Source organism: Acomys minous, assembly GCF_964271855.1.
Source record: "Acomys minous genome assembly, chromosome: 6".
Taxonomy (NCBI): domain Eukaryota; kingdom Metazoa; phylum Chordata; class Mammalia; order Rodentia; family Muridae; genus Acomys; species Acomys minous.
The window spans coordinates 54,242,867-54,264,384 of record NC_140487.1 but is presented as its reverse complement, the minus strand read 5'-3'; the positions used below and the strand labels follow the sequence as shown (position 1 = coordinate 54,264,384).

General features: G+C 47.2%; 1 protein-coding gene across 5 annotated transcripts in view; it reads left to right on the top strand.

The window, feature by feature from the left end:
• The window catches only part of CHN2 (chimerin 2), a gene marked incomplete at its 5' end in the record, with an annotated part of 258,748 nt that overhangs the window by 178,479 nt on the left and 58,751 nt on the right, over nt 1-21,518 (top strand). For all 5 annotated transcript variants that reach the window (XM_084787591.1, XM_084787592.1, XM_084787594.1 and 2 more), the window contains 3 exons: nt 374-405; nt 2,258-2,371; nt 4,152-4,437. In XM_084787591.1, the coding sequence (XP_084643717.1) occupies nt 374-405; nt 2,258-2,371; nt 4,152-4,437 (432 nt within the window). The remainder of the gene's footprint in view (nt 1-373; nt 406-2,257; nt 2,372-4,151; nt 4,438-21,518) is intronic.

The following is a 21,518-nucleotide window of genomic DNA, read 5'->3' as shown; positions in this document are numbered from 1 at the left end:
TATTCATGCTAGAAGTATCTGTCTTTTAGAATGAAGTTAAAATGTTTTATAAATCCCCTACTATTCAAATGAGCAACACTTTGTTTCCTTTGGGGGGAAAAATGCTATCTATCTCTTTGAAAACCCTTTATTGGCTTGACTTGGTTGGTTGAGATGGAAAATGAGCCTAATGAACATAGAAATGTTATCATTCTGGGTCAGCCTATCCATGAGGATGCGTTGATTAATTCCAAAGCCTCATGGATCTCTGACTTGGAGGATGAATCTATAGTAAAAGTACAACCAGGACTCTAGCTATTTATCTGAATCTCATTTTTGTCTAGATGGTTTGAATCCAAATGCATTATTAACACTTTTCTTCTTTTTAATATAGGTGGAAAACAGACCAAAATATTATGGAAGAGAGTATGTATTCTACTTTCTTTGTTTTAGTAATTTTATCAGATATTGCTTCATATGCCATTCAAATGTTAACCATTAAATATTCTTGAACATTGTCTTCATCACATGTCTGTTGTGAGAGTTTAGTGAGAAGAATAAATTGATCAAACATCTTTGTATTGAATTTTCCTTCCCACCCTCAGGTGTCTGGTTCCCGCTAAGGTGGGCTAGGGGGAGGGTCTTGTACTGCAGTGCTCGCCTCAGAACCAGCTTCTGGGTGCCAGGATAGTGTTTAGATTAGGAGGCTCTCCATCAGCAATTTGTTTCACAGTCTATCCTGATGCAATATAAACACTTAGGTGTCAAAGACTGTACACTTCAGCTGAACCCCTGAACCTCGTAACCCAGTAGTCAGGAGAAGCATCCTCACCCCCTACTGCAGTGTCAGAAAACGAAAGGGATCATTCTCTAGACGTGGATGTTCCTCTCAGCCCAAATGCCTTAAGACCATTTTTTTCTTTTTGTTTTTTTTTAAAGATGTATTTATTTTATTTATTGCATATGAGTGCTTTATCTGCAGAAGAAGGTATCAGATTACATTATAGATGGTTGTGAGCCACCATGTGGTTGCTGGGAATTGAACTCAGGACCTCTGGAAGAGCAGGCAGCGCTCTTAACCACTGAGCCATCTCTCCAGCCCTCTTAAGACCATTTTTATTCTCCTTCCAACCCAGCCCACATTCTACTTTGCACTTCAGCTCCAGCTCTGTTTGACTTCCTTAGTAATCTAGCATCAGGCAAATACCACAGCTAGCAAAGATATTTGCAGTCTGAGACTGTGAGGTTCATTCAGAACCCTTTCCGGAGAGAAGGCTGGGGATGGCCCAAGGCGTAAAGGCACACAAGCCATTCTCTTCCTAAGGTCAGCCTAGAGGCTTTTAAGGCCGCCTCCTATGCTCTCTTGGCTAATGCAAGGCCTTCTCTCTCATCCTCATCCCCAGAAAGGCTTCAGCTTCATGATTACTGGACCTTTTGGTCATCCTAGCTGGGCATGGTTGCCTGGTCTATATGAGCCCCAGGACAGCCAAGGCTACACACTAGACCGTCTCAAAACAGATGAAACAAAACAAAGAATTGCTGGTGATGGCTGGGAACCTTTGTCTTTACTTAATCGTAGAAAGACAAATAGATCACCCAGCCATGGGTCTTCACCCCCACCAGTCGCTCTCTGAGTTCTAGGCCTCAGACAACTTCAGAAGGCCAATGCAGTCTCTGACAAGCCGGAAGAGACACCCCGCCCCTCTGTGTATGTGTTCATTTTGTAATGGAGGTGAGGAAGAGAACAGAAAAGCGGCTCTTTTTCCTAACACCCACCTAAAAAATTACTTTCAAATGTAAAAGACTGGAAGAATGTGGCTTCTAGCCAGCCCATCTTTGCAGAGAATGGACCTCTACAATTATCGATGCCCAGCACCAGAAGCAGGCTAATCAATAAGTGTTGGTTTGTAATCAGGATAGCCCATGGTTCTCTGTGTTGGAGCTGAAAGCTAAATTGGTAATTGCTCTTTTGCTATTCCCCATTATTTGAAAGGAGCCATAACCTAGTATTCGTTTCCATCTTCACTTCAGCCCCAGAGCAAACACAGTAGCAGACAGCCAGGTGGACCGTGTGTTTTCCCATGCTTGTGACTCTTTGGGGGAATGCAGAGAGGTAGTTCCAAGAGGGTCTTCAAGACCTGCCATAAGCACACCCCTCTCCATTCCACTGGAGACAGTGGATACCCAGGGACCATGGCTTTTAGCTTAGTCCTCCTATTCCCTACGCTGTACAGCTGTACATAGTGTGCTCAGAGCAGTGACTACTTTGTCCCTCCAGGTTTCATGGGATCATCTCCCGGGAGCAGGCTGATGAGCTTCTGGGAGGCGTGGAGGGTGCCTACATCCTTCGAGAAAGCCAGCGGCAGCCAGGATGCTACACGCTAGCACTACGGTGAGCTGCGTCTCACTCACTGTTTGTGAAAGTGGCATTTGTGATTTTTCGATTTAAAAAAAAAAAAAACGACCGTATGCTCCAGGGGCAGACCCAACTGGGATGGTGAAGCAATAAAGACAGGCACACAGAAAAGCTGAGATGAGGTGGACTGAACTCTCTGGTGGAGACACTGTAGCACCCCAGAAGAGCAGCATCTGTATAATATAGTGTTGACTAGAAGAAGGGGTTATTGCATATAGCGGAACAAGAAGACGGCGTTTATAGTACAGAGCTGGATATGGAGGTGGGTTAGCTACTCTCAGTCAGAGCAGCCTCTGTAGGGGAGCAGTTTTCAGCCTGTAAATATCCAAGGAGAGAAAGCTATGGTGGGTATCTTCTGGGCACAATGTCAATATTTGTACTGAGACATAAAGAAGGCTTTGCTAGTGTCCTTTGAGCCTCTGGGGACTGGAGGTGATTTTTCCATTTTCCCAGTGAGTCTGAGGCTATGGGGTCCTTGGCATGGCTGTGCCAACGTCAACAACATACGTTCCCTCAGGGTGTCACACACTCAGGGCTTCCTCTGTTCCCTACTACAGTAAAATGCACATTGTGTAAAATTCACCATCTCTACCTATTTAACTGTGCAGTACAGTGACATCACACACCAGCTATGCTTTACAGCCACTGTCACTGTCCACTTCCTGGACCTGCCTCTGATCCCAGATGCTGACTCTGCATAAGCTACTTTGTATTCACTGTTTTCAAACAGCGGCTGCAGGCTGGAGGCGGAGTCTCTGTTTACCTGGCTGCAGACAGTCAGTGGGCATGTTTCATAGGCATGCAGCGCATCGTTCCTGAGTTCTCAGGGGCCATGTTGACCCCAAACTCAACATGATGACTCCCAAGCATGCCAGCAAGTCCATTGGGCGGGCTCCTTCTGGGCCAGGCCAACACAAGGGCTGAGGCATGCACATGTCATGTATATGCCCGGCTGTTAACTCCTCAGAGTCCTCCTGTGCACATCCAGAAACTGACTAAGAGCTCTCTCCATAGAGAGAATGGATGCAGTGGAAAGCCTTCCCAGGCAAGCCCGGGAAGTGCTGTGTGTGTGATACAGAGTCTCCATGGGATGACCTCACAAAGTTACAACTGAAGATGTCCAGAGCCTTTCTTAAGTGGCTCCGTGATGCGGGGGTATTTCAAAATAGCTGCCAAGGACTCCTGGTAGGCAGAGCATCTTTTGATCTCCCGGCACCCCATAGTAGGCACAGGTAGTCATGCAGCTGAGACTGGGGGATGCCAGTATTGGTACAGTTAGCACTTAGCTAATGTTTCTCTTCTGCTTTGTTAACTGGGATGGTAGAGATGGGGTAGCAGTCAAAGATGTGAAAACAAGGCACACTGCTGGGCAGTGGTGGTGGTATCCCGTGCAGAGGTAATTGTCATTTTCCATTAAAGACGTTGATAGATGACGTATTTGGAAATTGGGGTTTTGACTTTCATATGCGAGATAGGATGACCCAATGTCCTACGTCACTTGGAGGATTAATTGTTTCCAGATGTGTCCCTGCGGTTAGATCCTGTCTGCTTCATTCCAGCACACGGGAGCCGCAGCTCTTTATGACTCTGCTGCTTCTACTGTTACGTATGGATGACAACAGTCCCCATCTTAAAAGACCGCTGAGATAATTAGATGCAAGCACCTACTCCAGATCTGGTAAATGGAATGTTCTGGAATATACTGTTACTTCCTCAGTTACTCACCTGTTGGAATCCTTCCTTCTCTGATGGGCAGGTTTGGGAACCAGACCTTAAACTACCGACTCTTTCATGATGGAAAGCATTTCGTGGGTGAGAAGAGGTTTGAATCCATCCATGACCTGGTGACGGACGGCTTGATCACTCTCTACATAGAGACCAAGGCTGCTGAGTACATTGCAAAAATGACCACAAATCCCATCTATGAACACATCGGCTACGCCACTCTCCTCAGAGAAAAAGTGTCCAGAAGGCTGAGCAGGTCTAAAAACGAATCAAGGAAAACGAGCGTCACCAACGAGGAGCATGCGCCGGTGGAGAAGGTGAGTGAGTGGCTTATGGCGTGGGCGTGGCTTCTCTAGTTTCAGTCTGAGTGAGAATAGATCATGGTGGAGGCAATTTGTCAAAGTGTTGGGGGAGACTCCTCCCATTTTAGAACGGGCATGCCGGAAGGACCTTCGATTCCTCCAGGCTAAGCCCCTCTTGAGCTACATGTGGGAAACTCAGGACCCACAAATGTCCCATGATTGTTTTTCTTATGGTCAGAGCCTGGACTGATACAAATAGTCCTTTGTGGGTTTATTTGTAATTTGAAAGACAGAAAGCATTCTATTGTTGTTGAATACCAAATAGCGGGTGAAAAAAAAGTTTTAAATTTCCACTTGAAGCCTGCTGGCCATATCTGGCTACCAAGCGGGCCACATGTGTGGTACTTGTGTTTGTCTGCCCAAGGGATGTGTGAGCATCCATGGGTGGGAGGCTAGCTACCTTTCAAAGGTGGGCTAGCCTAGATGAAGACTAACTGACAGACACGGAAACCTTCAACATAATGACTGCTGTCTCAGGACAGCTTAATTGGGCTAATCTTCCCCCCAGCAAAGCACACTTCGCCTCACTGCTATCAGAAAACCCGAGTTGGGTGAGTGGCAAGCTAGGTGTGTCATGGCAGTGGCAGGATACGGCGAAGGCGACACCATTGTCCTCCGAAGGAACTGCCAGAGTTGGCCAGCAGACTTTGGGGATGTGTTCCTTTGGGGACCATCTGGCTTTACTTGGTCTTATCTACTTCCCTCTGAGAGTGACAGCCCACCACATCATTAATAGGCCAGATCAGACCAGATTAAAAGTAAACAGATACAGGTTCATTGGCCTGGTGGGTTCACCAGTCTCAGAGACCGGGGCCAGGGAAATTGTGCCCCAGGCTAAGGCAAGGGGTTTTATAGATCTTGGGCGATGAGCGATGACAAATCTGCCAGGAACTGGGACTGTGCCCAAATTTGGTCAAAAATTAGGCCCCCGGGTGGACACTTGGGTAGGTTGGCGGTTGCACCAGCTGCCAGAAACTCTGAACTGAGCTTTTGGTGTCATTCCTTTGTTGATGTTTTTTTCAGTATGGGTGGAGTTTGGGAAAAGGAGGACAGACGGGGTTTCCCATCTTCTGCAGGGACCAATCAACGAGCTTCAACCAAACAACCATCAGCACCCACTGTGGCTGAGCCAAGTCCAGCTTTTAGGGCAGGCTGGACTGAGTCAGAGCAAGAAAAACGGAGGGCAGGATGGAAAAGCTGTGCCTTTGGGTAGCTGCTAATCTGTAATTAAACTCAAGTGGCGCCCTGATGCCAGGACTGGTGGAAACCAGTGAAAGCTTAGGCTGACTGGGAGGACTGGGCATCAGAGATGGGAGATTCACCAAGTGCTGGGATGGCTGGAGAGAGCAGCCAGTCTGTTGGCAGCAAGGGCATGCCGTTAATTGATTTGCTAATTGAGTCTCAGAGCAAAGGAGGGCCTTCTCCAGAACCACATCAGCTGAGCAGCTGGCCCATGAAAACGTAATTTGCCATTTCCTTTTTATAACTCTAATATCTCCCCAACACCTGTGTATTCTTTTAGAAATAATTGATTTGGGAAATTTGGGGGCTGGTTGTTTACATTTTAATAGGAAAGTGGGGAGAGAAGGGGGCAGGGCAGGCAGGAGGGGAGGAAGAGAGGGAGGGAAGGAGGGAGGGAGAGAGGGAGAATGCTTTCAGAGTTTGTTCTGGTCCAGATGAAAGCTAGTCCTTTAGTGTTTGTAAATCTGTTCAAAAGCAATTTAGAATAGAAAATCTGGAAGCTGACCCTCTCAGCCTTAATAAATCAGGAGATGAATTGTAAAATAAGTCTCTGAAGTGGTGTTTGTATTTCTGAATCAGAGAGCAGTGCCACTGCAAATGCCCTCTGGTACGGAAAGCAGGCCCGCAATGCAAGCAGGCAGGCAAGGAAGCCGCATCAACGGGGGCTGGTATTTCTGGGTGTTATTTTTCAGCAGGAAATACTTGTGTGACAAGATATGCCCTCTGTCTTCATCAGGGTTTCTAGCCCTGTGATACAACACAATGACCCAAAAGCAAGTTGGGGAGGGAAGGGTTTATATGACTCACTCTACTTCCATATCATTGTTTATCATCAAAGGAAGTCGAGACAGGAACTGAAACAGGGCAGGAACCTGGAGGAAGGAGCTGATGCATAAGCCATGGAGGGGTGTTGCTTACTGCTTTGCTTCCCTGCTTTCTTATGGAACCCAGGACCACCACCCCATGGACGGCCCCACCCACAATGAATGGGGCTCTCCCCATCAATTACTCACTAAGAAAATTGCTCTACAGGCTGCCCCACAGCCTGATTTTAGGGAGGCGTTTTCTCAGTTGAGGTTTCTTCCTCTCAAATGGCTATAGCTTGTGCCAGGTTGGCACTAATCAAGCCAGCACACTTTCCCCTAGAGCAGTGGTTCTCAAACTTCCTAATGCTGCGGCCCTTTAATACCATTCCTTGTGTTGTGGTGACCCCAACCATAAAATAATTTTCATGGCTATTGTAAATTTGCTACTGTTATGAATCGTACTGCAAATATCTGTGGAAGGGCTATTCGACCCCCGCCCAAAGAGGTTGAGACACATTGGTTGAGAACTGCTGCCCTAAAGGAATGAGCAATAAACTAATAATCACACCAAGTAAGCCAGCCAGTACCCCTTTACTGTGGGAGGTGGGTGGTAAGGGAAGAAAGGGATGTTGAAGGAAAAAGAAGTCCAAGCTCAGCAAGAGGTTTGATGGACAGTTGTCAGGAGTGCAGATTTTCTTGGACACTAATGATGTGCTTGGCTTTCCTGAGGAGTACTCTGGACACTTAGGGCTGGTCACTTGTTGCTGGCCACTCATCTTTCTTTCTTTCTTTCTTTCTTTTTTTTCTTTTTTTTTTCTTTTCTTCTTCTTCTTCTTCTTCTTCTTCGTCTTCGTCTTCGTCTTCTTCTTCTTCTTCTTTTTAGGAGCTTATGAACTAACTTGAGAAGAATCCATCTATTCTCATGTCCTGTATTGACAAGTGTGATTAGGAAAAGTCTCAGCCTGGCCAGAGATCCTGTTGCCTTCAGGGAAGGGCAGGAGCCTGTTGCTATGGAGACAGGGAGGGACTTGAGTGAATTGACCGAGAGGAGGTTTTAATGGGTGGGATGGGTTGATTTCCCAGCATCGCTCAAATCCAGCATGTCTACTCCACAGTGCTCAAATGTTGCTCACCCATTTGTTTTATTGATTACTTCCAAGTAAATCTAGAAAAGGCTGCATTGTTATGAACCCAAGAACATTAGCAGTGCTAATTGAAAAAGAAAAAAAAGGATATATTACCTCCCCTATTAGATTTGAGTGGTGTTCAGATTTACTTCCTGTTCAGGTTGTTAGTGACAAACCTGACTTTAGTAACTGTAGATGAGGCGGGGTGATGGGGAGCCTGCAGAAGGAATAAAGCTGTAAAGGTTCGGCCCATACCAGTAGATAAACTTCACGAGTCTTTATTTAACGCATTGGCTTTTAAAACCTGGTATATTTGGGTCACTCATGCGGTGCATTTGATTGAAACGGTCAGTCTAGAGCAATCTCTTACATGAAATGCATTTTAGAATTTATAGCACGCATAGGCTATCTACTGGTCTTCATAAAAGTTTTATGGTAGGCAGTCTGTGAATAGCACTGGGATACAATACCCAGATTGCCCAGGCATGGAATAGTTTCCCGTTTTAGACTCAGGGCAGCTTGGCCAGACCCAAAGGCGGGATTCTCCACGTCCCCCTTACTCCTGCTTCCTGTGAGCGGGGTGAAGATGTGAGCCCAGGCTTCCCATCCCACATCCAGGACACCCGGGATCTACTGCACAGCTGGACCTCCTTGAGCCCACATTGCCTTTCTTGCACTAAGTAACTCCTTGATTTGGCCCACTGTCCTGTCAGTTGATGCTAAAGGTCACTTAGACTTTATGTGATCTGATTTTGAAAACGCTTTCCTGTTTCTAGCTGTAAGAACCAACCTTTCTCACCAAATGCATCCTACTGAATCAAATAAATAACGTGGCAAGTGCATCTGTGTTAGAAGGGTGTAGTCCGATGGAGCAAATTGCACCTGTATTTGGTGTGAGAGAATAATGTGTACCTGTGAGGCAGGAAAAGCACTTTCAATAATATACAGGTTGGGTATCTGCCCCAAATGCTGGGGAAACGGGGCTGATTTTTTTTTAATTGGTGATTGACTAGTAGTTCTCCATCCTTAATCCAAAAACCTGAACCAAATCCACAAACAAGTCCTTTGAAGGCTTAGATACAGGGTGCAAAGCCTGGGTTGCATCTTATTCATTTGTTGACTGTTGTGGGCTGCTCAGCCCCACTTACGCGTCATGTTCCTTCGTTTCACCGTTTCTTTCATGCCACTCGGCTTATTCGTTCTTCCTCTCACTGCTTTCGGAGGACGGTCAGCCCCAGTTATGTCTTCTTCATTCACTTCACTGTTTCCGGTGGTAGCAAATGTCAGAAAACAACCTCCATCGTTCCACGGCTGCTCCTCCATGTATGCCATGGCGTGCAGCCCCGGACAAGATGGGGGGGGGCTGATTTTACGTGTTTATCCTTGTCAAATCATAAAGCTAAAAGAGCAGGCACTGTTGGTTATCGGGAGGGGAAGAAGGTATCTGCAAGAGCGGAGTGTGGGGGGAGAGACTTTTCCTTTCCTTGTTCCTGTTGGAAGCTCTTTGAACTTTGAACCATGACAAGTGCAGTATCTATTCAAAGACTGGAACCGAACAAAAGGCTCACCCGTGTCTCGAGTACACACATGACTTCAAAGCCAAGGGAGGCACTTTCTGCCCGGGCTGCAGCACCTGCAGAGCGGAGGCGATCCAGTCCCCTGCTTTCCACCCCTCCTCGTGCTCACAGTATCCCTTCTCCTCCTCCACCGCCAGATTGTCCACACACACACACAGGATGTGTGGTGTCGGGACTCAGTGGAGGTTTGGAACTGGAAGACGGTCATTACAGTACCAGGCAGAAATGGCTGCCGTGCAGGAACAACTCCTTGAGACGGGCGTGGCTTTGCCTTTGCCTGCTGGTCTTTCTCTCTCTTCCCCAGAAGCTCCTCAGTCCCTTACCCTCTTCCATCCCATGTCCCTGCCTACAGTGCTTTCCTCTAGCTGCTGCAGTGCCCAGTCACTCTTGCATCCCTGCTGCAGGCAGCAAAGCCTCTATGGTCCATTCTCCTGCCACAGGGCCCAGGCCCCCAGCCCTTTCTTCTGCCTCCTTAGGGAGCCCTCCTTCACTAAGGACCTGCTTCTGAGAGCACCGCCCCATTCTTCCCCACCACCTAGCTTGAGAAACTGTCTACCTTCTGGCTGCCTACCTCCCACCAGGTGTTCCATTCCCAGTAGTTTCTGTGATCCAGCTGTCTGTCCAGGTAGCTTTAGCTGCACGGTCGACCCCGGCCTGCAGTTGATTACCATGCCGAGGGAGGCTTCCCCAGCCACAAGGACCAGCAGAATCTCGGGAGCAGATGGAGGCTATCGTGAGTGCTTTCTTCTCAATCACAAGGTCCCACAAAATGCCTGGTGCCCCACTGGAGACGGCTCAGCAGTCAGAGCCACTGGATCAGGTCTTCCTGGGGGTTCTGGCTGATCTTTTCTGGGCCCCACATGGATCCACCCAGGCAGTGCCAGGGAACCTGCGGTGGGGATGCCTCTTCCACATCCAGGTAAAAGGCTCCTACTTGGGTGACTTTTGGTTCCAAATCCCCGAACATGCCCAAGTGTCCACTTGCAAATGCTGTTGAATGAAGCAGGAACAGATAACGTACGGGTAACAAACTGAGCCAAATTCACACAGCAGTTTTCATGCCGTGTGTTAGCGCGGTTCTCATGGCATTCTGTATAAAGCTAACCGGCTTCAGAACCCCAGCGTGCCTTAGTGTGTGATGATGCCACAGTGCCTTTCTGGGGGTGGACTCTCAACTGAGTGCCGTGTGGTGGGGAATCTTAGTCTTGATGTGTAGTGCTTCATTGTGTCTTCCTTAAACTTAAGCAAGATATTGACCAGTGACCTTCACCAAGTTAAGCTGCTACACACACACACACACACACACACACACACACACACACACACACACACAGGGGTGCGAGGTGTTGGGGTAAGGATGAGACTGAACCATTGACATATCGGAGGAGGTAAAAAAGAGAGCTGCTTGAATTACAGGGTCCAGAAAAACCTGCCGAGTCTCCCTCAGGAGGTTCTTTGGAAATGACATGTAACTGACACAACCAGGCTTTTCTCGGGGAGTCAAGGATAAATGAAGACAAGCAGAGCCTGGCTGGTGAAAATGACAGGTACAGTAATGGCTGTGGTCATCCATCTTCCTGCCGCACATACCCAGCCATAAAAAAAAAAAAACCTGGAACGAGAGCGCTGCATGAACCGATTTGAACTGGCTTGATGCTCTCAGGAAGCCAGGATTTATTGGCTATTATTTCATGTCAGGATCTAACCATGTGGATTAATGAGAGGTCTGAGCAACAGCTGACTTGGTTGCGGGGTGGGGGGCAGTGAGGAGGACCGGAAGGGGGGGCGGGGCTCTCACTTTATGCAGATGAAACTTCTGGAAGGAAAAACAAACAACAGGAAACAGCATGTTCAATTCTCTTGATGTATTGAGGTTTGAATGTCTGTTATTTAGGGCTTCCTGGTGATTCTAAAGTGCTGCCCAGGCTGAGACCCTGGCTCATGAGGTGGTAAATGCAGGCATACAAGATGTACACTCTACCTTAATTCACTGCTTTTCTGTTTCAGAGACTCTTGAGTCCAAACTTAGACTCTGGCCTTCCTTCCCAGGCCTTGTTAGGTGCACACTGTCTTGCAGGAAGCACACAGAAGCCCCAGCACTTGGGAGGGACTACTTAAGTTAATTCAGCACACCCCACTTAGGGCCAGCTGATGACAACAAAGTGTATACTGCTGTGGCCCTTACCCTTGGCTGCACACTGGAATTTACTGAGGACTTTAAAAAAAAATCAGAAACTGTGCTTCATCCTACTCTCAGAAATTCCATTCCATTTAGGAGAGACAGCAGTTCCTTGGTAAAGTGCTGGCCTAGCATTTGCAAAGTCCTGGGTTCGATTTCTCGCTCCACCAAAAGATAAGGAAAGGAAGGAAGGAAGGAAGGACAGGAAAGCTAAGAAATTTAGATTTAACTGCTTGGTCTGAGCTCCAGGCATATTATTTTATTATTGTTTTAGAAGTCCCAGTTGTTACTAATGTGCAGCTGGAGCTAGGAGCTGCTACTGTAGACCGATAACTGGGTTTGAGTTAGGTCATCTGCCATCTAGGCTGATATTCAAAAGTGTGTCTTCATGCCAATCTCTCTGTGTTCTCAGTCTTGAAGCTCTGCAGAAGTGAAAGGGAAGTCAGCCTAACAAGTGTGTGTGTGTGTGTGTGTGTGTGTGTGTGTGTGTGTGCCCCAAGTTGGCTAAACCCTCCTTTATGTGCTGTCTTAAAAAAACAAACACCTCCCTCAGTCCAGCATTGGCTATTTTCTGTGCAACACTGCCACCCTGTGGTGGACAGAAGGAGCGTCATCCACTCACATATTTCTGGACAATGTCAAAGGACCAAACTTACCAGCTGTGGGAGTAAAATGCATGAAGGGCTTTTCAGCAGTGAACTCATTGACTCGTCCTCATTTTTCTGGGTTTTACGGGGCGTACTCGGCCATAAAAGAGTTGGGGTGTTTTGCAGAGTGTACTCACTGCAAAAAGTGCTCTGCTGGCCTGGGTTGCCAAGGGATCTGACTGGCTGGATTTGGGGCCAGAAGTGTTCAAACTTCTTGGCCCCAGGTCACTCTTAGACTCTTTAAACTTACAGAACATTCCAAAGGGCATTTGACTATATCTTACTGATATTTACTATATTAGATATTAAATTTCAAATGTTTAAATACTCATTCTTTTAAACAAAGCAGTGGGCTCATCTGGCCATCAAGGATACATATTTTATGAAACATAACCTCACTTTCAAAACTAAAAAAGAAGCCCAAATTTTGGCATTGCTTTGGCAAGTATGTAAATCTCAGGGTCTGACTTAATAAGAGGCAGCTAGAGTCATACGTCTGCTTCTGTGTTCTACCTGTGATAATAAACTATTTAAGTATGGGAGGAAGCCCTGGGCTGGCGTACGTTCATGGCAAAAAGGAAGAATGTTTATATACATTTTGTGGGCAAATATTTATAGAAAAATAATATGCATATGAGCAAAACTCAACAAATGGCAGTTTCTTAAGGATTAGTTACAATATCAGCCACTCAACAGAAAGCTAGTTCGGCATCTCGGACCCTCTGCAATGACCTTGAGACCCTTCCAACACCAATGGGTGCACCAAGAACTGCTGCTCACAACAAGCACTCGTGAAGCAAAAACCTGGTTTCAGGGCAGTGTGCACATGTACATCCACAGGGCAGTTCCAGGGGTCACTCACTGCATCACATTCACCACCTTCAACGGAGGAGGTAAATGCCACCGTCTCCTGGGCTGCCCGGCTAACTTAAGTCCGCACAGTGAGGAGGAGTGATGTTCCCATCTAGGCTCTCAAAGGCTCTGCCCTCTGTGAGCACAGAGTCCCTTCCGGTGGGTCCCAACAGGGGTCACCCACACAGAACTGAGTCCTGGTGATTCTGATATGCACAAATGCCCCTTTCTGTCCACATGAGATTGATTGACTCCAGGAGCCACACACCCCAGAGAGGCTCGTGCCCGTGGTGTTATATGGGTAGTATTCCTATATGACCCACACACCTCTTCCTAAGCACTAGGCAGCATCTCTACATTACTTAGGATGGTGAATACATGTAGACTGTATGCATCTCACAAGTATAATGTCTCACTTAGGGAACTATCACAGGAGGTTGATATATGTTTAGAAGACATGTTCCCCAAGTATTTCCAGGCCTTGGTTGGTTGACTTCATGGATGCAGAAGCTAAAAATGGGGGTCTGACTGCATAGCCGATAAAGACCCACCAATCTGGCCTTTCTCTCCTCCTTACACAGACGAGGAACTCAGGCTCAAAGCACAAGGTGCCACAGAGCTAGGTGTGTCCATGGCACAGGTGTGGCCCCTCTTCTGTTCTTGTGTAGTGTCTGTCTGCACACCTGGGCCTCCACCCCGACTCCCACAGTGAATAGCTGGCAGGTTGGTGCCCAGAACCTACTCACCACCTTCTGGAAATGCCCTCGCGCTATAGATGTGACCTTTAAAGGGGATTGTGACTCGAGGCTGATAGGAGAATCACACTTCCCTGCCCACAGATTGGTTCAAGGGTTGTCATGTGATGTGGTCCAGTCACAGCCAGTGGAATGCCACAATTTCCGGAAGACTTTTCACCCATCCTTCCCTCCCTCCCTCCCTCCCTCCCTCCCTCCCTCCCTCCCTCCCTCCCTCCCTCTGCCTGGCTGGGCTCAGCAGGAAACAGAAGGTCCAGGCCTTCAGATTCCCCATGCAGCCTGGAATGGAACCCACAGAGAGGGAGGTTGGCCCCTAAGGAGGAGCCTGAGGCTGCAGCAGATTTGTTTGCTCCTTGATTGCACTCTCCAGGGTGGAGCTTGTCAGCTGATTCCTGGCTCAGTTCTTGAGCAGAGTCTTGGGATGTTTGTATTGAAATTAAGTTGCCCCTGTTTTCAAATCTGGAACTGTGATTCAACCACCTACCAGCTGCTCCTTCTGCCCGTGCCCCCCACCCCCCAAACCCCCACCCCCCACCCCCACCCCACCCCCACCTACCGCATCCCTGCATCCCTGCCTTGCTTTAGAGGAAAGAACGCTGAGCTGTTGAGATCCAAGTTCATTGTTATTTTGATCAAGTAACCCACACTATCCTTCTTATAATGGTGATTTGGGGTGGGAACTACAGACCAAGGATGCCTAGTGCTTGCTGAGGTGGGGAGGAACAACGCAGAGCACTGATTACAGAGGGACTTGGGGAATGACCCCGACCACTGCCAGTGAGCATCCTCTCAACCTTTGTCTCCCTCCTATCTCTAATAACGTGTGTTTGCAAACTTGTTAATTAAATGCATCGTATAGAATGCCAAGACTCTTCACAACCTTCAGTAATCTAGGTGTTCATGATATTTCCAAGAAAAAGATTTTTTGTAGCAAATGGGGAAAAATGATCCCTCTATAGCACATATTTTTTTAAATCTAGTTTGTCTGGGTTCCTTTATGGCTCTACCTCCCTTCCAACCCTTATCTGTCCTAATACCATCTAATCCCTCAACACTAGTTAGAAGATAATGAAAGTTAGAAGGCAAAGGGGCATCCTATGTCTCTTTACTACTTCCTACTGGTTAGGGTCATTGAATTCCTTTGGGCAAGTCCAATCTTCATTTCAGAATATCTCCAACTTCTTGTCAAGCTGCATCAACAGCAACCAGGAGCATCATGGGGGAGCACCAGCTCGTCCTCTCCCTCCCCCACATACTGCTCTGGGCTCTGGAAATTTATTTATTTATTTATTTTGGGGTTTCTCAAGACAGGGTCTTTCTGTGTAGCCTTGACTTCTGTGTAGTCCTGGACTTGCTTTGTAGACCAGGCTGGCCTCGAACTCACAGCAATCCACCTGCATCTGCCTCCTAAGTGCTGGGATTAAAGGTGTGCGCCACCACTGCCTGTCTGGGCTCTGGAATTTATTCCCTGTCAGAGTCCCCAGAATTAAACTATCTGCAGCTGGCAAAGATCATGCCCTTCTCAGACCTTGCAGGAGGCAAATAGTCTGTTGCTGTGGACAACTTGGAGCAGTTTAACCTGCAGTTAAAACAAAAACACGTTTACATAACATAATTGCATTTTTTTTTAAAGACACCAAAACGTCCACTGCACCCCTCTCTAGCAGATGCCTCTGGCAGATATGAGCCCTCTTCTTGACCCTGGCTCCCTGGAAGGGATGATTGAACCTGGAGACCCAGCCCCTGGGGAAAGAAAGAAAGCCCCGTCTACAGTTTTTATGAACTCACTGGTTGACCCTTCTGAATTTGTGGGAACTTTTTTTCTGATCAAGTCTGAGGAGAAGGGGAGACTTTTGCTTTCTAGTAATGGAAATGAGACAGACCCAGCCACACTTTAGGGTGCTCCCAAGGCAAGGCTGCCTCTGAAGCAGGCTGCAGGAGCGCAGTACTCAGTTCTCCATAGCGGCACCTCTGGCTGGGTTCCATGCTGATAGCTTCTTAATGTCCTCACTGCTTTTGTGCTTCCTTATACATAACCAACTCTGAAGTTTCCAGAGAGTTAGTGTTTCACCCAGCTCCGAGTCCCGGTTTCTGAACCTCATGAAGTCCGGCCACCATAACAGTCAGTGAAGCTTTACACATCCAACTTTCATTACTCTCCTGTGGCTCTGTGACTGCAGGAATTGTCACTTGTGTTCAGCAAACACTATTTAATACTCAAGTTGGAAGCCAGAGACAAGACCAAATTAGGAGCCCTGTGTGCCCAACATGCCCACCTATGTCAGGATAAAGACAGCATATATAAACTGTGTATTTTGCACACCATGTATAAACTGTATCTTAAATGATCCAAGCTATCATGTTTGATCTGGCATGACCCGAGGACTTACAACTATCCCCGCCCCTGACCTTCATCAAGGGCGCCATGGCTTTTAATCTATTATCAACTGCAGCATCTCACTCCGGCTCCTAAGAACCTTCACATTGTGCCTGTCTCCTCCTCCCAGCTAGTGAACAGTCAAGGAAATGGAGTCTGTGGAGACATGGTGATTTCCCCGGAGCTGACTAGCTAATCTTCTGCAGGCTGAGTTACTACTAGTTTCTAATGATGGCCACTGAGTAACTTGCTCTTCCTTTGCAGCACACAGACAAAGGGAACAGTTTTTTTTTCCCACTGTAGTTGATTTTAAAACTTCTAAGAAAAAACTACATTGGGAACTATGTTGCTCCTTAGATCTCAGTATTCATTGTCTCTGTGGCATGATGCTAACCTCCCTCTTTTCATTCACTTGTTCCTGTGAAGAAGCAGACTGAGCTAAGAGCAGCCCTGAAGGAGAGAAGTAGCCACTGTGGACAAGTGGAAGAGAAGTCCCTGTGAGCATGTTCAGTCCTGCACTTGGTGGATTTAGAAAGAGCTTGAGAATGTTACAAAGCTCTGACCCCTTCCCCAAATCCCAAGTGACAAGAACTGGACGCCTGCGCAGCCCCCAGTGGGCATCTCGTTTCTTAGTGATGACGAGCCACACTGAAATGAGAGAAAATTGGACACTGGGCTGTTAATGTCTAAGCCACTTCTCCCTGGTATACCTTGAATCATCTGATGAGCTCCAGGCTTGTAATAAATAGCCACGGAGCATCATATCACTGGAACTAACCACCCGCCCATCCCCCACGCACCAGGTAATCAAAGCAATCCCAAAAAAAAGGAACACTAGCATTTCTTATTGTGTATCATGTGCCAGGCTCTTAGTTGGTCAAGCGTCAGAGTGACTGATGGGGAGCCACCAGGGAGTGGTAATGAACAACTGAATGGCAGGTGGGCTGAGACCCAACCAACCGGTCTGGCCATCTACCTGAAAGTGATTGGAAGTGTGGCATGCAAGGCCTTCGTTGACCTGGATGCTGTTGCTGGGTGTGCGCACGTTCTCCTCATCTACTGTGCTTCTGTTCTCCAGCAGTGTCCAGGAGGCTACCATGCCTGCGCAATTTAAGTGCTATAAGCCCAGCAGCAGATCCACTGGCCCCCACTCCTTACCCAGCTAAGACAACTCCCTGGGTCCCGAGCAAAGGAGCAAGAACTCCAGGGGTTCAGGGCTCCCAACTCAGGCTGTCCACACAGGGTATGAGATGTTATAGAGAAGAGCTCGCTTTCCTTGGCCTCGAGTTCCCCGCGTCATAGGACTCTAGCTGCCAGTGTGGGGAGGAGCAGATGGCACTGGCATCTGCTTTGTGCTTAATGCACACTGACCCCATGAGGGTCGTGCTCTGTAAAGTGACCTACTTGATAACCACCTGTGTTGTAACATGCTGCGCAGCAGCTCCCTTGTGCAGAGTCCATGAGTAGCATGGGTGTGGCAGCTTAGACCCTTGACCCCACTCTGTCATAGCTTTGAAGAGAAGCCCACTCGGCACCAGGCTGGCAGCTTTGGTTGAATGGCATCCCTTATTCTTCTTACCCAGTTTTGCTTCCAGGGCCTGCTTCCGCTAGCCAGGGTCTGTATCCCAGAGGACCCGGCCCTGTAAAAGTTCTGCAGTGAACTATGAAATTCCAGGCTAACGCTGGAAAGATAGCCTCTCTGTTGTTTTGTTGTTGATGTCAGTTTCCATCTCGAGCTGTCAGTGTCTGTTTATCAGCAGCGTTCATTTGGGTAACCCCTTTATCCTCTTCTCCCTGGAGTTCTTGCTCCTTTGCTCGGGACCCAGGGAGTTGCCTTAGCTCCATCGACACCCAGCCACACTTGCATCCTGTCTGTTCTCTGAGCCATGCCCACCCACAGCTTTGTCCTAGGCTCAGCTACCAGGACTCCCCTAGCCAGGCTTCTGCCAGGTCTCACCCAAGCCAGTCTCCTGCCATTGCCACATCTCTGCCACTTTCAGCTACAGGGAGTCACTCTGGTGCCTCCTACTGCCACAGGGCTGCACGGGGACAATATGAGGCTGCTAAATTTTCCACCATTAAAAAAAAAAGGGGGGGGGTTTAAACAAACAAACAAACAAAAAACCACCATAGTTTTATAGTTCCTTTTAATTAGCACCGTAGATTCTGCTCAAAGCCAACAACCTGACGCTGGGAAGAATGCCTCAAAAAAAAATATATATATATATATATTTTTTTTTTCATTTTCCTGTGTTCCTAGGTGAAAAAAGCCATCACATATGCTCTCCTTTTGCAGAAATCAGTTTGAGTTAGCACCATGCAGACTTATGTGTTTTACCACATGTTAACTGAGAACCTTGCCCCCACCCCCACCCCCTGACTCCACCAAACTATGACAAAGTATGATTTTTTTAAGGGTACGGATATATTAATTTAATTGGGCACCCTTATGTTGCTGCTAATTTAATGGTATGGTCTAGTAATGTTTATTATTATTACTATAATTATTTTAGTCAATAAAGGACACAGACCTTATAATTGCCTTATATCACCTTGGGCTGGGGCAGGTAATTCCACATACGCTATCTCATATCTCCCATCCCCCATCCCATTCCATCTGCTTTAGTCATTCCTAATCGGGTTACTTCCCAGCCATAATCCCAAATACTTGCTAATGTTCTTCATCTGGGCCAAATCTTTCCTCCATTTCCTTCTTTCTCCACCTAGCGCACGGTGGCAGCCTTCTTCCTCTTCCTCTGCTGTCCCTTCCCAAGATCCTCTCTGTCCTCTCCCAGCCCAAGAACCTTAGCCACACCTATCTCATTTGCCTTGCCCAGGTGTAATGGTTTTATTAGTCAAACAGGAATAAGTTTTTAGGCAAGGCTGTAAGTATCATTTTGGGGTATATGAGTGTCTGCTCATTTGGGCAGCAACTAGATCTTGGGGGCCAATAATTAGCATCAGAATACATAGCACCAGACTAACTTCCCCTTGCCAGAGCGTGTTTAAAATACTGTGGTTCCCAGAGCAAGGCCTAGAAATCAGAGAAATTAGAACTACCATCTCTAGAATGTTCTTAGGAGGAGTTGAGTTCCTTTGGAGCCCAAAAAGCTCCAGCAGTGAGTGACTTCAGCCTTGAGCACCTCCAGGAAGGAAGGGCAACGGTGTTGTGAGACACGTCTTCAATTATCCTTCTCTTTGGAAGATTGCCACAACTGTGACCCTATACAGTTAGCAAATGGACTTGTTGGGGGTCCCATATGAATCTTGGGCTGAAAAGGTATGCTTTGACTAGTTTGCACATTGCCTTTACAAGTATATTTAACTGTGGAAGATTTATGAACTTTTATTTCTAGTTTCTCTTTTTAAAAATTCAGTATTTGGAAGGTCATGCTCTTCATACAGCACCAAACCTCCAAGTATCTACTGATCCACCCCACAAAACACACCCACCTCTGCCTCCTGGTGGGCGGGTGCTTTGCAGCCCCACCTACCTCTGTCTTCTGATGGGCGGGTGCTTTGCAGCCCCACCCACCTCTGCCTTCTGGTGGGCGGGTGCTTTGCAGCCTCACCCACCTCTGCCTTCTGGTGGGCGGGTGCTTTGCAGCCCCACCCACCTCTGCCTTCTGGTGGGCGGGTGCTTTGCAGCCCCACCCACCTCTGCCTTCTGGTGGGCGGGTGCTTTGCAGCCCCACCCACCTCTGCCTTCTGCCTTCTGGTGGGCGGGTGCTTTGCAGCCCCACCCACCTCTGCCTTCTGGTGGGCGGGTGCTTTACAGCCCCACAGTTTTCTCAACCATTATCCTCCCTCATCTACTTCCTGCCTCAACCCAAGTCCTCACAAGCCATTGCTGGAGGACTTTGTTTTTCTGTATAACTGTGTAGGGGAATTATTTGTACTTAGGCTTATTTTCCATTAATCACCAAGAATGGGGACAAAGATTTTTGATTAAACCTGTGCTTTGGAACAGATACCATGGCTCTGGATTTTCCCTCTCTTCTGGTTTATATTGCCAGATAACAAATTACTATAAACTTATCTGATTAAAACACTCTGTTCCACCCATGTCCTCCCACAGGGGCCCCTCTGCCTTCCAGTTGATCAGCAGCAGCTTTTTTTTTTTTTTTTTTTTTTTAATTTCTGCTGCCAGCCAGAGAAAAAAACCTGCTTGGAAAGGGCTACAATTACCTACGTGGATGTTCTCCCATCCTATAGCCTGCTGATTGGTACCTTTAATGACACCTGAAAAACACCTCTGATCATATAGTGTAACGACATAAGAGGCTATCATATAGCATAACCAAGGGACAGAGGTCATGGTAAGAATCTAGAATTCTGCCCCCTCTCTCTGACAGCCCTTGATTGCATCTTCCCACCTGTTTCTTCCTCTCCAGCTCTTGTCTTTTCTGTAGAATCTAAAACCTGCTGTCATCCATCCATTTGTGTGAAGCAAGCAGGGTGTTGATGTGTGTATTTTCTACTCAGGCCTGTCTCACCCTCAGTTCAGGAGCTGACCCTTACGAGGTCTGTTGGCCCATTCCCTACGCATACTAAGTATCTTGTTCAGAGTTTTCCAAGACCACTCATGTGTGAGACTACACATGTTCAAACACAGGAACCCACTCTTTGTCTAAGGGACTTAGAAGTTGGCCAGAAGCTCTCTGAGACTACACAGTTAAAGGAAGGAGTGGGGGAAGAGCTCCTTGTCTTTCTGGTGACTCTGACAAGCAGGAAAAGAAATCATCTGAGCCAGGTGTGGTGGCGTACACCTTTAAACCCAGCACTCAGGAGGCAGAGGCAAGCGTACGTATCTCTATGAGTTGAGACCAGCCTGGTCTACAAAGTGAGTCCAGGACAGACAAGGTGACACAGAGAAACCCTGTCTTGAAAAGAAGAGAGAAAGAAAGAAAGAAAGAAAGAAAGAAAGAAAGAAAGAAAGGAAGGAAGGAAGAAAGAAAAATTATCTGTAGGCTGTCCTGATCTTGTTAGAAGCCAGCTGTAAGGGGTGGCCAGGGAGGGGACGCCAGCCCTTTCTGTGGGCTTTGGCTCTTGGTTCACTGTTTGCATTGGATTTTCCTTGATATCTTTATGCAACCACATAAAATATACATTATAAGCAGAGAAGTTGACCTTTGGCAAGCTTACCTCACTGTACAGCCATCCTACACTTTGGGAGCATGCACAGATATTCACAACACCACACACACACACACACACACACGTAGACACACAGACATGCATGTGTGAATACACAAACATATACTCACATACATATACACATACAAACCCACATGCACACAACACATACATGCGCACACACATGTGCACAGAAACTCTCAGAATTCAAGGGTGTATGAGTGATTTTATTTTTGTCACGGACAGTTCAGGAGCAGCACTTAAGGGGATACACATAGAATTATAAGGCACGCCTTTAATTTTTAAATTCACTGTGGCTAGATTAATTTTAGGTATTT